We start from the raw sequence: 17,714 nt of genomic DNA, 5'->3' as shown, positions 1-17,714 counted from the left end.
GGAAAGCAATGAAAGGAGGAACATGATGGAAGAATGTAGCTTAAGTTGAGAGAACATTCTGCCCAGAAGTTTTGAAATGTTCTTATACCTAAGTCTTCCTAAAAGCTGCACCTCCAGCTTTGTGGAAGACACATTAGTTACCTGTTCTTAAGCGAATTGTGGACTGGAAAATCCAGTTCCCGTGTGAACTAGGCAGAACATGGAGCCTGGTAATATCTTCAGAGTCCTGGGGCACCAGAGCCAGGAATGTTGATACTATAAAAAAAGTCTGCTTTTGGAATGGCAGATGATGTTTAGCTGCTTTTTTCTTCTGAGGCTGGTGAAATGCTGATGGCCCTGTGCTCATCAGGCAGCCTGCTTTTTTTTTTTTTTTTTTTAACCCCTGCACTGAAACCAGCTTTATTTAAATGTATTTCCAATTTCTAAAAAAAAAATAAAGAAATCAAATATCAGACTCCCAACCTGATCACAGCTGAGTGACACTTTGACCTGTATACGTCCATACTTTTTTCTTAAATGAATTTGGAGGTTGGATAACCCACAACAAAGGAAACAAAACAAACTTGAAAAGTAATTTTTAAAATGTATTAAAAGCAATGTGTTAAAAATACTTTGGAAATTTCTTGACTAAATATTGCGCATTGGGACCAGGAGAAAAGTAGAATCATAGCATATTAATCTTGTAGGAAATCATTCAAGATTTGACATCAGAATCTCCAAACAATCTAAAAGTCATGTCAAAGTATTGAGAGATGGTTTGTAATTAGATGACTCTTGAATACCGAAACTCTGGTGTCTTCACGATCCCTGAAACAGTTTTGTGCATAGGGGATGGAGCTGAGTACAGAAAACAGGAATGAGAAGGGGCTTTATACAAACCCCCATCTTTGTAAGTGAGGCTGAACTGTGTGGACAATTACTTTTGCCTGCACTCAAGTGGCCTAGGTCCCAGCACCGAAAAGTGTTTGATGGCCAACTTCTTTCTTCCCATCCATTCATACAGTCGACAAATATTTATGGAGTAGAAACTATGTTCCTGAGTTTTACCCCAACAATAGCAGTAGCCAGAAAAGTGCCATTGAGAGCACTGTACCCACAAAAAAGTCTGCAAGCCAGAGCAAAAATGGTTTTCTTGAAGCTTAGGAGAAAGAATGGAAGCCGCATCTGAGGTGATTCCAGTGTCTCACCTCCCTCAGGCAGCATGATTTTTCAGGAAGTAGGGTTGCCAGAGAAAAAAATATAGGATGTCTGCAATATGTGTGTGCATTTATGCTAAAAAGAACTTGTTTATCTGAAATTCAAATTGAACTGGGCATCCTCTGTTTTTATTTTCTAAATCTGTCAACCATATCAGGAGAATACCTCCAGTTTCCTGTCTCCTCATTCTCATTTTCTAGCCTGTAGGTATCTGCCTGTGAGCAGAGGTCTAGCCAAGGGATCAGGGGAGGGCACTAGGGTCGCCTGAAGCAGCTGGTTGCTTTGCTGATGGTTGCAGGCTGCCCTAAGGTAGTGTCAAGCAAAGGAGAAGGTGCACCTGAATCTCCATGTTGTGTTTTGATCAGATGATCATGAGATTTTTTCCTTCCCTGTGAAAGAGAAAACTCTTTTCTAAAGCAAGGAATGTTTTCTCTTCTTTGCACCAACCTGTGACAGGTCTCTTGTGTCATCTGGATGATGCATGCATCAGCAATCCTTGCCACAAGGGGGCACTGTGTGATACCAACCCCTTGAACGGGCAGTATATTTGCACCTGCCCACAAGGCTACAAAGGGGCTGACTGTACAGAAGATGTGGATGAGTGTGCCATGGGTAAGTATACAGACCCTTTTTCCAATCATCGTACTGTCTGTTGAGGTCAGCAAGCATTTAAACATAAGCACATTTTACTGTATTTGTCACCATCAATTCCAGTTTATAGCGATCCTGCAGGACAGACTAGACCTGCCCCATAGGATTTCCAAGGAGCAGCTGGTAGAGCTGAACTGCCGATCTTTTGGTTAGCAGCCATAGCTCTTAACCACTGTGCCACCAGGGCCCCAAAATTTTACTGTAGGACCATATTAAACCTAAACCTCAGGTCTGTCCTGTTAAATGCCACTGTTTACAGCCAACCTCTTCAGCAGGACTATATGTTCCATTATGGGAATTCAAATATATGAATGGTCTGTACTTGACTCTTAATAGAAAGCTCTCCCTCAGTGACAGTTTGGTCAAAAGTGCAGAGATGCATGAGCTGAGATTGCCCTAATCTCATCTTGGTTTTTTTAAATTTGGGAAGGAAATGGGAGATTGAGAGCTAGATCATTAAGGGACTGGCCCTTGTGCTATAAACACCAGATCCATTTCTGTAGTCTGCATTTGTTGCAACTCGGTCAAGAGCTTTGATCCCAGTAATTGGTGCTGTGTATTCTAGCCAACAGCAACCCATGTGAGCATGCAGGGAAATGTGTGAATACAGATGGCGCCTTCCACTGTGAATGTCTGAAGGGCTATGCAGGGCCTCGCTGTGAGATGGATATCAATGAGTGCCATTCAGACCCCTGCCAGAACGATGCCACCTGCTTGGATAAGATTGGAGGATTCACATGTCTGTGCATGCCAGGTAAATGGGTCCATCCATGCGTGGGCTCTAGAGAGAAGGGACTGTACTACACTTCTCTTAGGTGGAACACTCAATACGCTGTAGCAATTCCACTAGCTTTGTCAGCATTGAATTCCCTATGTTTACTGGGGGAGTATATGAAGAAAGAGATCCTAGCCAAAGGAACCCTTAAAGAATGAGGTGCTGATGGAATTTTAAGAGCTATGTAGATAAAATTAGGCAAGCCCATTATGTCAAAATCCAAATATAGGGACAAAAAATTTCAGAAGTGATTATTTTTTTTACTTAAGTCTAATTTAATAAAGGGTGTACCATAAGAATCCTTTATATAGCAAGCACTCCCGATTCTCTGATGTATTAAAAATGCCATGCCCCCCCCCCAAAAAAATGCCATGCCCCCCCCCCAAAAAAATGCCATACCATTCAACTTATTGAAATTATTTTACCCACAATTATATAGGCTCTTGCCAGTTATCCAGAGTGAGGCACATGCTTAGGTGTGTTTTGGAGCTCTTCTGCAGAGATCATTTCTTGAGTCCTCAGATGAAATGGCAGGCATGGCTGCTCTGGCTAATTAAGGATGCAAGGCCATCCAACCTTTGGAAGGCCCCCTGACCTTGACCTGCACCCTAAGAGCAACAGCAGCTCAGGCTCTGCTGGTCTTTGGAACATAGAGTAGGGACACTTTGTGGCCTGGCACCATCTTGAAAGTATGGATTGATCACAGAGAATGTGAACAGTCTTAGTTTGCATGCCAGGTCTTAACAGTCTCTTTGGAAGTAACCCTGTCCCCCTTTGCGGTGACGTGGTTTTCTCACATTATTCACTGTTCTCTCTGATGCTCCGAGTGACTATTTCCTATCATTGCAGAGTCCCCTCTCCCTTTGCAGAAATGTCCATGCTTGTAATTTTTGAAAATGTGTGCCTTTCTTGGCTCCATCGCGCCTTCCTAAGCCACTTGTGTGGTCCACTTTGTTCAGGTTTCAAAGGTGTGCATTGTGAATTGGAGATAAATGAATGTCAGAGCAACCCTTGTGTGAACAATGGGCAGTGTGTGGATAAAGTCAATCGCTTTCAGTGTCTGTGTCCGCCTGGTAAGTGCCCACCACCTGCCCCTGTTTTCTTTTAAAGCACAAAGCCTACTGGTCACAGGGGAGGGAGGAAGGAGAGAATGTGTGTGGGCTGAACATGAGGAAATCATTAAAGCGAGTACTTCATGATAGGAGTGTGTGTGTAAAGATGGGGAATTTATTTTAGCTAGTGTATCTTCCAAATCCTTTGTGGCCAGAAGTCCAAGTCTATTCTTAAATGGCCCACGACCTCTCTGTCTGTGTGTATTTCAGAAAGCTCATAACTCACAGAAGCCTTAGTAGTAGCTTATTCAGAATTTTATTTTTTTTCCCCATGGGTCATGTTCCTGAAGCCCCTCTTTGAGACTATTGTTTTTAGACATTTCACCCATGGGCCCAGAAACAGACAACATAAGTCAGTTTCTTCCAAAGAAAGCTCTGTCTGTCCTTTTCCTTCCCAAAGCTATTGTTGAAGACATGCCAGATTGTCTGCCTTATACTATATATAGCCTCTTGTTTCTTCAGAGAAGGTTTCAGTTGCTTCTCAAGCTGCATTTACTTGCTTGAGGGCTCCCCCTGTAACATTTCAGTCCCTCCTTGCACCAACTGGAAGGGAGATCTATGCCAGGAAGAAACAGTGGTGGAAATACACCACAGGTGTCTTTGATGTCTCTGAGGTTCACGCAGTTATTTCAGTTACCTGCCAGGGAGAATGATTCCCTGTATTGCTGACCCATTGGTATAAGCCCTGCTGGTAGCCTAACCCAACCCTTCCTTGACATCATTCTTATATTAAAGGAAGACGTAGGATAATCCTTTGAAATGTATCACTGATGTTCCTTTTTAAGGTTTCACTGGGCCAGTTTGCCAGATTGATATTGATGACTGTTCCAGTACTCCATGTCTGAATGGGGCAAAGTGTATCGATCACCCAAATGGATATGAATGCCAGTGTGCCACAGGTAAGGTTCTTCTCACTTTTCGTTCTCCTGGTAGACCCACCCAAACAAAAGTAGGATGATGGTGCTCAGCTGGCTGCCCTCCCAGGCTGGTCCACTAACAGGGGCTGCTCTGTGTTTTTGAGAGGGCCCCTTATAGCAGATTTTTTGCTGCTGTGTTTCTTTCTACAACATCTGCCTCCTTCTCCACCATAATGGTGGCCTGGCCTGGTGATTTCCACTTGGTGCCCATGTCTTTCTGGGACAGAGTTTTGCAATGGTGGGTTTCCAGCTGGCTTGACTCACTCCTTTGGGAAAGATAAGAGTTCCAGTTAAAGCTGTTTTTCACTGAGGATTCTCAGCAGGAGGTTTGTCTCTGTGTTTCTTGAAGCCAGTGACTGAACAAAGACTGAGAAATTTAAGGGCCAGTTGTGTGAAGTACAGAGGTTTTTCTACATAAAAGACAGTTAATGCTATTGAGAGTTAGATGTGTAACTGTCAGGAGAGATAGTTCTAACCGGGAATGTTTGGGTCCTCTTTGCTGGCTTCTGCTACTTGTTCACAAATATTCTGTATTTTTTATCTGTGGCCCCATTTCTTACTTGGGAAGTGGATTTGAATGAGTGTAACAGCCCCTACTACAAATTTGCTTGTGCACAGGCCCATATTCTAGAGAATGGCTAGCCTTTTAAATATATTAGTAAAAAAGGTAAATTCTCCGTTTCTTTTTTCTCTTACTGCTTCAGACAGAAAAGAAGTTATGAATGTAATTCAAAGCATTATCTTATTTTAGAAAACTGGATTCTTAAAGTATTGTAAGCACCACGTGCATGGTTTTCTTTCTGACCGCAGGAAAGCAAACTTAACAAAAGCCAATGTAGAGAGTTCAGATTTCTTTAGTATTGGAGCACTACCATCTATCAGACCTGCTTAGATTAGGCCATCTTAGATGATCCTCTCAACTTCCTTGTCTTTTCATGACCTCTTGGCTCTGGGTGAGAAAGTTCTAGCATTTTGTCTTCCACTGGCCACATTCTTCTCATGGAGGATAGGCATCACTAGAGAGATTAAAAATCTTGAACTCATGTTTAAAAAAGAAGAGAGGCCTATTGGTGCCTTTTAGGAAGAAGTTTAATGTTGGTCCATTGAAGCCTCAAAAGAAGGAACTCTTATTTGTTCCTTTCCCTTTTAAATCCTCGTAACTGTTCCATTTGTTTTATTGAACAAGTATTTATTAAAAACCTGTTATATGTGTGTAGCACTGTGAGAAAGGGGTTGAGAGGAATATAGAAAAGTTCTCTGTTCCCCAGGGTTAGAATTGGGAAGATAAGATCCACAAAACCACTAGTGCAGTACCTGTAGGCTGGGTGTAGGGAGAAAGGGTTACAGTGGTAAACATATAAAGGAGAAATATTGAGAGCTCTTACCCACTGAAATCCGACAAGAAACGAAGATGCATTCATCAGTCAGAAAGTTATTTGAATTCTACAAATTTGATTTATAAAACGTTAATCACAACTTTTCAGGTTTGCACTATGAATCGATGCAAATAGCAAGTTTCAACTGCTCATTATTAAATACAGTTAACAGTTATCAGTTGTTTAAGATGTGGGGTGTGTGTCGTGAATGGACGTAGCTACAGTTTTGTTCCAGTGTGGAGTATCTGCCTTGGTTTTATGACTCCTTGGTAAAATCCTTTCCTAAGGCTTCACTGGTGTGTTGTGTGAGGAGAACATCGACAACTGTGACCCTGATCCTTGCCACCATGGCCAGTGCCAGGATGGTATTGATTCCTACACCTGCATCTGCAATCCCGGATACATGGGTGCCATCTGCAGTGACCAGATTGATGAATGCTACAGCAGCCCTTGCTTGAATGATGGTCGCTGCATCGACCTGGTGAATGGCTACCAGTGCAACTGCCAACCAGGCACGTCAGGTAAGCCCGCAATGTTTACGTTTTCACTGTTTCTCAAAAACACTTTGCGTAGATGACTCAGACTTTCTTGGCATGCTCTCAGATACCTAAAAAAGAGTCCTCATTCTGAGAAATACAACCAGGGTCACGACTATAAATATCTCAGAAGCAGATGGCCCCATCCAGTCAAGAAGTTAGGAAAAAGAGCTTTGCAAAACTGGTGATGTTGTGTGTGTGTGTGTTTTTAAAGGAGGCATTTGACTTCAAAAAATTGAAATTCTTATTTAAAACAGAAAAACCCTCTTGGCTTTGTGGCTTAGTTGGATTTTCTTTTTTTTTTTTAACCCCCCACCCCAGATTAATGAAATCTCTTCCCGTTCCTTCCTCCCTTCCTCCCTCTCTGTCCCCTTTCTCCAGTAGTCTCTTCTCTGATTCAGAGTCCAGTTCCTTTAATGGGACACTTTTCCTCTGCCATTTGTCTCTGGTGATGCCTTAGGCAGTTTTGGGGGGTTCTAAAGGAGGGAAGTTACTTTACAGCATGCCACAGTAGTTCAAATTAGAATGCAGAGCCATCATTTCCCATCCCCAGAGTTCATTGCCTCTCCCTGACCCCAGCTGAATGACCGATTGTCAGTTGTGAGGGCATGCTGCTCCTTTTTGGGGGGAATGTTGAATTATTTTCTCAGGCAACAGCATTTCACAGGTTTCTCTAGATTCTGTTTTACTTATTAGATGAATAATTATTGTCACAACTGTGGTTAATGGACAGAGAAGTACTATTTCTTAGATCAAAGGAAAATGTATTAGTGGAAGATTAACCAATGTGTGCCTTTGCTAGAAGGGAACCTTCCAATACAAGGGAGTGATTTATTGGGAACACATTCAGGACTTAAGGAAAATGGCCTGTGTAGGGGGCAAAGGTGGGGGAGGTGGTTAGATGCCCTCATTTATTTTGTTATTTCCAAACCCATTTCTTCAAACTTGTCAAAGGCCCTGGTCTTCATCCAGCACCTCATACATGCCAAGTTTGAAAACAAAGTCCTTTTTGAGTTGCTCAAGCATATGAAAAACATCCCATGCCTTCACAGCTAAAAATGCCGTCCCCTCCCCAAGTTTAGATAACTCACTAAAAGGGCTGAATAGATCTTTGTGAAACCTTCCAAAAGCAATTTGCTTCCGGGCTGGTCCCCAGACATGAGAAATTGCAGTCCGAAAAGAAATTTGAGAGATTTACAAGCAATTGAATGGATGCCTTTAGAATGGACGGGCTGTTTTAGGCTTTGCTATCATTCCCATTATAACAAACATACGGGACAGCTGGGTGAGTGGTGGGTTGGCAAGCACTTTGTTTTCTCTGGGATTATATCATCATGCCAGGATGTATCAGGTGTGTTCCCTGGGGAGGGCAGGGTGTGACTAGCTGTCACTGAGAAAGGCAAGAAGTAAATACGAGTGGTGTACAGGCAGCATGGAGAAGGAAGGCCTGAATCTCTCAGAAAGCTGCCAAATCCATTCCTGAAGCTGTTTGGAGAATTAAAGCAAAGTGATGCAGGTGACATAAAGAAATGTCAATCTGTATTGGGTGAAGAAAGAGCTGTCATAGTCCAGGGGCTTGAGTGAAAGCATCCATTAAATGAGCCATTATGAATAGACTCTTGCATTTTAGAGTAAGAATTCAGGATCCATTTATAATACGGTTCTAAGTTGGTAGGTTGGGGTTTAAATGGGCGTGTGGATGGGAGGGAGACTTTGCAAGTTGCTATGTAACAACTGTGGTTTGTCACTCAACTGGGTACATAAAGGGAGATGTACTACCCGGAATCACTTTTGGTGCCTTTTCATGTCTGTGATTTTGTGATGGGAAACTGTTTTAAGTCAGTTTCTTTGGGTTTCAAGTAACAAAAACCAGCTTGAGGTGGGTTAAACAAGCATCCACAAACAAACAGAAAGAATTTAGTGAGAGCACACAGAAGCATCTCACAAACCCCAAAGGCAAATTGACCAATAAGGCACTGGGGAGAGTAGCAGGTAGCAGGGCAGTTTGCTGGCCATAGGTCACACGCTTAAATTTCAGTGTTCCAGATGAGAGCATCTCATTGGGCCAGCTTGGGTCAGATGTCTGTTCCTGCTTGAATAAAACATAGCCATGGTGGTGTAGTTAGATTATACTCTTCCTGCCTTTATCATCTAGAGGGAACCCATTCCTAGGTAAAGGAGTATTGTCACTCAAGGGCTAGACACATCCCCTAAAGGTATCCACTTGTATATAAGGAACATGGAAGTTCTTTGCTGCATTTATGGTTAGGGAGGCAGCATAGTCTCAATCATAGGCAGTATATGGCCTGATGGAAGGGGGATAGATCTGTGGAACCAGAAAGCCGGGTTCATATCCCAGCTGTGCTCCAGTAACTGGCATTCTATGAGTCAGTTATTTACCCCATCTATGAATTGGGTATAACAACTTGATTTGAACGTTAGATGAGAGGATTAGGCATAAATTATATAAAGTGCTAAGCTAAGTGCTTTGTACATAATAATGGCTCAATAAATTGTTCCTGTCAAATTATTAGTAATAAACCTTAATACAAAATGTGAGTAAATTAAAATTACGGCATTTTGTCTTATAAGTTTTTGTTTCTTTGTTTATATTCTTATTACCAAGTTTTATTTTTAGACGTTTCATACTACCGAGGTATTTTTCTGTGATACTCAGAAAGCATCACTGAAATTCATGTTAAGTAATTAAATATCCTGGGTATTTTTTCAGAATAATGGTAATAGTAATGATTGATGTGTCTCTCCCATCCCATTGCCATCAAGTCAAGTCCAACTCATAGCGACCCTGTAGGACAGAGTAGAACTGCCACATAGGGTTTCCAAAGAACTGCTGGTAGATTCAAACTGCCGACCTTTTGGTTAGCAGCCGAGCACCACCAGAGATATATCTCTGTTTACTTACCTGTATCCTCTATTCAACCTGTGTTATTGTAACGAAAGTCTGCCATTCATCTGGGGAGTTGACCAGGAGTAAGGCAGCATACCTCAGATTAAGGCAGCATACCTCAGGAAGAAGTTATTAGACTCATTAAGATATGTCCTGAATTTTAGTCTCTAACGGTGACAGTAAGCCATCAAGCCTATAGTGGTGGGTACCAATATTCCAAAATCCTCCTTTTCACTTGGAAGGTCAGAGTTTATCTTTGGCAAAAAATACAGTCAGTTGTTTTCTTTGAAATGACAAGTTTACTTTGTTCACTTAATGTCTGCCTCTAGTCTGAATAGAGTCCCTGCATCACACTTAGCTGCTAACCAAAAGTTAGAAGTTCGAGTCCACCCAGAGCCACCTTGGAAGAAAGGCCTGGTGATCTACTTCTGAAAAATCAGCCATTGAACACCCTAAGGAGGACAGTTCCACTCTGACACACACAGGGTTGCCATGAGTTGGAAATGACTCAGTGGCAACTAGTACAGGCACTGGTAGTCTGAATAACCATGGTTTGTCTGTTGTTTTTCAGTTAAAATGGGGTTCCATGAACAAAGCAGGTATTTCCACTCACAACTCAAACAATCACACAGCTACTTTTCCGGAAGACGATTGTACTTTGGCAATGCCACAGAAGTGCTTCATGTGTACTTCCCAGTTTGTCATACAGAATATTAGATGTATACCCAAGCCTTGAGATTTAATTAAATTGTAAAATTAACCATTTTGACTGCTCCACCATGACCATTCTTAAGTAAACTGGCCTGTTTGTTTTTCTAACTGCCAGTGGCATTGTGGTGAAGAATATAGTAACTCCTGGTCCAATTTGGTGCCCTGGCCTTGATTCACGCGAAGATGCCATTGCTTTTGCACCATCAGTGAGAATGTCAACACAGTTTTAAAAAGGGAGAATAATGGCTTAGGATTGTTAAAATCATTTTGGTGTCGTGATTTCCAGGAAAGGTGTTGAGGACGCATAAGAGTTCACGGACAACGCTTTGAGAACTACTGGTTTATTGGATCTAGGGCTGTCTAGATACTTTTTATATTTAGATTTCTTAATCTGAACAGGAAGTATTTGCATTTCCATGGTAATATAGAATGGTTTGTCTTTGCTTTTCTCTTTGCAGGGATTAACTGTGAAATTAATTTTGATGACTGCGCAAGTAATCCTTGTGTCCATGGAGTCTGTAAAGATGGCATTAACCGCTACAGCTGTGTCTGCTCACCCGGATTCACAGGTAGTGCTCTTTTTATTGGGAGACCTGCTCATTCAGTCCCATCACTTTGAGAGACTGGCATCTAAGGGAAAATTGCTTTTCAAATATCTCCTTATTTGTATATTTTTTGTGTGTCTCTGGAAGGTTAGAAGTCTGTTTCCATGCTTACCGGACCAGTTTTCTGCCTATGGGCCTTTCCTAAACTGAAATATGATATTTGTCATTTCTTGGGGTTTTTAGACCATATGTTTATCACTACCTGAAAAGAATTCCCAGTCAGATCATGATTTTCCTTCTCTGGGCTTAAGTTAGATTGCTTGCAAAATCAACTTCATTTTTCTGTGGTGAGTAGTAATGTTTTTCGTAAAAGCATACCCAAGGTAAATCTCTATGAAAATACTCAATGCTCATTTCTGAGCTTTTCTTCTTTTGGGAGTTTGTTGCATAAGGTCAGAACTTGGGAGGACCAACTTAATTTGGCTACAGCAAGTAAGTTCTTTCTACTCAAAAGGAAGACTTTAAATGCCCAAAGTAACCTGGGTTATAACTTTCTAAATTATGAGCAGCTAGAGCATTGACACATGCACACACACACACACACACACAAGCATGCATCCACTGACACACATTTCTGTTCTATCTTTTGCTGTTAATAATAGTGCTATTATCTTTTACCCTCCTGATGAAAAAGTACTAGAAGCTACTGAGGAAACCTGAGTTAGTTAATGGCACCGTCAGAGGGCATACACTGTGTCTGTCCTGTTCATTTTGGACAGTGCCACACACAAGCAGGCACTAACACAATGATATTCCCATTTAACAATTACGGCATGGTCATTATCAACCAATAGGAGAAAATTCCCTCTGAGCTTTTGAAAGTGTGACGTCAAAAGGCACCCAGAGCCAACTAAAGTGAATGTGTGCCATTTGCTTGCGAGGCCTTACTTTCTTCTGTGTGTCACAGCCATTTGCATTCTCCTGCTTCATATGTTTGTGCCAACTAGAGAGGAATGTTGTGGCCCATATTGAGTCACGGTAGTCCCTGTGTAGTAGAAGATCACTCACAAGCAAGGTACGATGAAAGCCTTCATGCCTAGCGCCGCTGCCATAGCCAAATGTACTTCTGTGCCCTGAAACTTATTACTCCAAGGTTAAGCGGCAGTCAACTGAATACACCAGAATCCCTGCTAAATAGGATGATAGATGTGTGACTGTTGAATGGATAACAAGAAGAGAATAGCTAACATTTTTATTAAGGACTCATTTTAAGCCAGGCACTAAATTAAGTGCCTAATCTCATCTAACTGTCACCGCCATTAACATCCCTATGGTATTGATAAGAAAGGAAAAGCACTGCAGCCAGGAATCCAGCCCAAGGGGCCTAACTCGAAGCCCATACTCGGGACCACTTCACTCCACAGCTTAAGCAGTGCCTGCTGTGGTTTCTTTTTGGATTTATGTAAGCCTTCAACTGGACTTATTTTTTTTGGAAACGCCAGTGAAACATATTCTTCCTCTCTTTTTTTTAAACATTTAGCAAATGGGGAGGTCAAGAAGGGAGGACACAGGCTAAAAATATTCTAAAATAAACTTAAGGTGTAGCATGAAACTACATAACCAAGAGATGGAATGTTTTGGTTACTGGGTGGTACCCTCTTCTTGGAGCTGTTTTCTATATCTGGGAGTGCTATTTTTTTATCAGCTGCTGAAAATATCAGATACGCCTGTAGTATATACTTACGAGCACTAAATGTGGTGTTTTATTCTTTCCCTTTTTCAATTTTACTTTAATAGTTTTTTGTTGTTTACCATTTTAGTAACAGCTTGGTGGGATTTGAGAGAGTCTTTTGGGTTTTTTTTTTGTTTGTTTTTTAAACTAAATTCTCTGTTTCCCCATGATCACTTTACATTTATTGATGGAATGGGAAAGTAAAAAATCATACGGTGCTCCTAAAAACTGCATTTCGGTTTTACAAAGCATTTTGATATCCATTATTTTGCTGAATTCTTATCACAGTCTAAAACGTAGGTGGTGGTGTTCTTGTGTGTTGATGAGCGGACTCGGACTCATAACGACCCTACAGGACAGACTAAAACTGACCCTTAGAGTTTCTAAGCCTGTCGTCTTTATGGGAGCAGATTACCAGGTCTTTTCTCCCTCCGAGTGGCTGGCGGATTTGAACTGCCGACCTTTTGGTTAATAGCTGAGTGCTTAATCGTTATTATCCTCACTTAACAAATAAGGAAATTGGGAGATAGAGCTTGATATGTCCATGGCTTCAGCTAGTCAGTCACGTAACTAGGACTGCGAGTTCCCGGAATGCAGGGATCTCCCTTAATTATTTTAGCCAGTATCTAAAACAGTGTCTAAAAACAAACAAACAAAAAAACCCAAAACTATTGCAATCAAGTTGATTCCAACTCATAGAGAACCTATAGGACAGAGTAGAACTGCCCCATTAGGGTTTCCAAGGAGCGGCTGGTGGATTTGAACTGCCCACCTTTTGTTTAGCACCAATTACTTAGCCACTGAGCCACCAGGTCCCCAAAATAGTGTCTAGCACAGTGGAAATACTCGGTAAATGTTGCTGAATGAATGAATGAATAAACAACAGGACTCAAATATGAAACTTTTGATATCTAACTCCAGACTGTATTCTGGGCTGTACTATGTTTTCATTCATTAAACTCCAATTTATCTACCTGTAAGAAACATTGGTTCATCTTCTCGATTCAGTAGTTACTGAGGCCAACAAAGTATATACCCTTATACTGGGTTTTTCTGATACCTGGTGGAAACTTCTTGAGGGTGGGACCTTGCTAGGGAAGTAGCTATTTGTTATGGATTGAATTGTGTCCTCCCCCCAAAATATGTGTTGTAAACCCCAACCCCTGTACCTGTGGTTATAACCCCATATGTGAATAGTTTTGTTTGTTATGTTAATGAGGTAGTATTAATGTGCATTGTGTCTTAAATCAGTCTCTTTTGAGATATAAAAAAACAGATTAAGAAAGAAAGATAGATGCCAGGGAAGACTGATCACCAAGGGACTGAGGAACAGAGCTGAAAAGAGACAAGGGCATTCCTCCAGAACTGTTAGAGAGAGAAAGCCTTCCCTTAGAGCCAGTGCTCTGAATATGGACTTCTAGCTCCTATACTGTGAGAAAATAAGTTTCTGTTTGTTAAAGCCACCCACCTGTGGTATTTCTGTTATAGTAGCACTAGATAACTGAGACACAAATACTCCAAACAGTAGACTGCACAATCAAAAACCGAAACCAAACCCATTGCCGTCAAGTCAATTCCAACTCATAGCAACTGTGAAGGATGGGGTAGAACTGCCTCATAGGGTTTCCAAGCTGTGAATCTTTACTGAAGCAGACTGCCACATCTTTCTCCCATGGAGCAACTGGTGGATTGGAACCACTGACCTTTTGGTTATCAGCTGAACATTCAATTGCTGTGCCACCAGGGCTCCTTAGACTGCATAAGAAGGCACTTAATAAACGTTCTCTGATAAAGGTGACTTTAAAATTGATTTTCAAAAGGATTTTAAAAGCAAGTTAAGAAAACTTGGGAGGAGTGGCTATGGAGAAGATGCTTCCAAAAAAGGACTGAAAATGAAAAGGCTTTTTCTTCTATTCCTCCACTTGATTGCAGGTTGAAGATAGCTCTGTAGTCCAAGAGCTGTGGTTCATGTCTTGGGGCCAGTGGCAAACATCTAAAAAAATCAGAGGTTGTGGACAAGGAAATAGGATTTTAAAATAACTTCTTAATAAAACATTTATGAGGAAGACAGCAACCACTAGCAGATTGTGGGTCTTTACCACAAGAACCACCAATAATGGTTTAGAGACCAATGGAGGGTGAAAAAATGTTAATACCCATACTTTAAGGGGGTGTGTATCTATTTCATTTGGAATTTCCTGTTCTAAATGCAAGGTTGCTTGTTCTTAAATAAAAATACATGTTTTTATCTGAATCACAACATTGTATTCTTTGAAATTTGTAAATTTCTTCATAGCAGTTGTTTGTTAACACTCATTATAGAATAATAGGTAATTTTAAAATTTATATGGTTTAGGAATGTGCAGTTAAATCTCAATTATTCAGAATCTATCAAAGCAGAAGTCTTAAATAACTGGCACATTGATTCAGCTTAAACCAGTAAATACCAAGCTTGTACAAGCATCTTTTCAAAAGTACAGTCTAGGTGGGCTTAGAAGAACAGATTCGTCTCAGTTGCTGCACTCTCAGTGTCTACAGTGCTATATGATGAGAAGCAGTAATTGTTTAGAGCAGAGTTTCTCAAAATGTGGTCTTTGAACCACCTGCATTTTTTAAGGTGTAGGTTATTGGCCCAATCCATCACGACCTATGATAAAAGAGCCTAAGAATCTCCACTTAAAACCAGTGACCTTTTTTTGTGCATTGAAGTTTGAGAACCACTGGTCTAGACTGAGAAACTCTGAATTGTTTCCTGAATCATCAGAGGACAATAACAATATGCTTAGAGTATTCTATTTATGGATTAAATACAGAAAATGGATTAATAGAACTCTAGGAATGAAACACTTAGAAACTAAGAACACTTAATTGTGCTCATGAGGAATCTGTACATAGATCAAGAGGCAGTTGTTCGGACAGAACAAAGGAATACTGCGTGGTTTAAAGTCAGGAAAGGTGTGCGTCAAGGTGGTATCCTTTCACCATACCAATTCAGTCTGTATGCTGAGCAAATAATCCGAGAAGCTGGACTATATGAAGAAGAACGGGCATCAGGACTGGAGGAAGACTCACTAACAACCTGCTATATGCAGATGACACAACCTTGCTAGCTGAAAGTGAAGAGGACTTGAAGCACTTACTGATGAAGACCAAAGGTAACATCCTTCAGTATGGATTACACCTGAACATAAAGGAAACAAATGTCCTCACAACTGGACCAATGAGCAGCATCATGGTAACAAAAAAAAAAAAAAAAAAAAAATCCAAACCCAGTGCCGTCGAGTAAGTGGAAAAAAGATTGAAGTTGTCAAGGATTTCATTTTAATTGGATCCACAATCAACACCCGCGGAAGCAGCAGTCAAGAAATCAAAAGCCACATTGCACTGGGGAAGTCTGCTGCAAAGGACCTCTTTAAAGGGTTCAAAAGCAAGGATGTCACCTTGAAGACTACAGTGTGGCTGACCCAAGCCATGGTATTTTCGATCCCATCATATGCATGCAAAAGTTGGACAATGAATAAGGAAGACCGAAGAAGAATTGATACCTTTGAATTGTGATGCTGGCAAAGAATATCGACTATACCATGGACTGCCAAAAGAAAGAACAGATCTGTCTTGGAAGAAGTAGAACCAGAATGCTCCTTAGAAGCAAGGATGGCGAGACTGCGTCTTACATACTTTGGACATGTTGTCAGGAGGAATCGGTCCCTGGAGAAGGATGTCATGCTTGGTAAAGTACAGGGTCAGTGAAAAAGAGGAAGACCCTCAACAAGATGGATTGACACAGTGGGCTCAAGCATAAAAAGGATTGTTAGGATGGTGCAGGACCAAGGTGGTACATAGGGTCACTATGAGTCGGAACCAACTCAGCAACACCTAATAACAACAAGAATGAAAACAAGGTAGCTTTTCTGTTTAACCAATCGAATCGGTAAATCAGTAGTTCAGTCTCTAGGCATTCCAGTTAATTGAGATTTACAGTATGTAGAAACATAAGAGATTTAGTAACTAAAAATACGGATTAGTGGTAAACCAGCAGAAAGCAGTGGTAAGAAAGGCTTCTCTGAGAGTTCTCTGAATAACATCAAGAGGAGAAGTCATCTTTGATAATATTCGACGCTCTCCTTTTGAAACCTTGTGAAACTTTCCTGCTTCTAAGGTGAAGTGAAGAAATACATGTCAAAACTGTATTTCTACAACACTGTTCCAGCATTTCATTAATTTTCCTTCATTATCAGAAGAAAATGATGTTTGCTCCTTTCTTGCCTGGAGCTAAGTGCTATTGGGTATCTTATTCCTTAAATCTTGGCATTTGGTGGCCCGGATAGGTTACAGCCTGTGCAGATGAAGAATGTCAACAGAATATGTCTCAATGTGCTGTGTCTTTTCCCAGAGCATTTTGGATTTGACTAAAATATCCCCTCACTACAGGGCAGAGATGTAACATTGACATCGATGAGTGTGCTTCCAATCCCTGTCGGAAGGGTGCAACGTGTGTCAATGATGTGAACAGTTTTCGCTGTATATGCCCCGAGGGGCCCCATCACCCCAGCTGCTATTCTCAGGTGAATGAGTGCCTGAGCAATCCTTGCATCCATGGAAACTGCACTGGTGGCCTCAGCGGGTGAGTAGCAGCCATGTATTAATGGTTTCTTACTGATCTTTGTCAGGCCAGTTGGTTTCAGTACTGGCAATACCCTGCAGAAATCAGTTGGGAACTTGAGCTGTGACCTAGCTGAAGATTTTGGTAGTCTGCATCAAGGCCTTCAAAATCACGGGTTCGTTCATGGAAATTGATCCTCTCTTTGCTGTGACTAAGTACCGAAGTAGAAAATAAGGAGGAATTGTCTCCCTTATCCAGGGAGTCAGCAAGGACCTCATGAGAGGAGTCCAGGGTTATTTTATGATCTTTGCCAATTCTGTTTTTGTACTTATTACAGGATTGGGTTCTGAGGGATGTTCTGGTCTCTGGCTTTTTCCATCTGCTTAAAAATAGCCCAACTGTGCTCCACTGCAGTACCAGTATATGCTGCTGAAGTACAGGCTAGTCTTGGCTAATTTTAGACATGATCCCGATGAAACATTTGCAATTTGTAAGCCCCTTGGAGTTGTGTGACGTGTTGGCACTTAAGTTTCTGGAATCAGAGATCATGACCTTAAGTTCCATGAGGTATTCTTATACTCTTGCTATGCTTGCTGTAGGATAGGGCTCTCTGGGCACTGCCATTTCATTCCTGAAAGAATGAAGAGTGTT

The 17,714-nt window shown here is 41.3% G+C and overlaps 1 protein-coding gene across 3 annotated transcripts in view; it reads left to right on the top strand.

Annotated features, from left to right (window-relative positions):
• The window catches only part of NOTCH2 (notch receptor 2), a 217,866-nt gene that overhangs the window by 160,670 nt on the left and 39,482 nt on the right, over positions 1-17,714 (top strand). For all 3 annotated transcript variants that reach the window (XM_023547517.2, XM_010589625.3, XM_064282355.1), the window contains 7 exons: positions 1,654-1,809; positions 2,414-2,602; positions 3,583-3,696; positions 4,521-4,634; positions 6,316-6,549; positions 10,642-10,752; positions 16,892-17,084. In XM_023547517.2, the coding sequence (XP_023403285.1) occupies positions 1,654-1,809; positions 2,414-2,602; positions 3,583-3,696; positions 4,521-4,634; positions 6,316-6,549; positions 10,642-10,752; positions 16,892-17,084 (1,111 nt within the window). The remainder of the gene's footprint in view (positions 1-1,653; positions 1,810-2,413; positions 2,603-3,582; positions 3,697-4,520; positions 4,635-6,315; positions 6,550-10,641; positions 10,753-16,891; positions 17,085-17,714) is intronic.

Source organism: Loxodonta africana, chromosome 3, assembly GCF_030014295.1.
Source record: "Loxodonta africana isolate mLoxAfr1 chromosome 3, mLoxAfr1.hap2, whole genome shotgun sequence".
NCBI lineage: Eukaryota > Metazoa > Chordata > Mammalia > Proboscidea > Elephantidae > Loxodonta > Loxodonta africana.
This window is presented reverse-complemented; position numbering and strand designations above follow the sequence as displayed.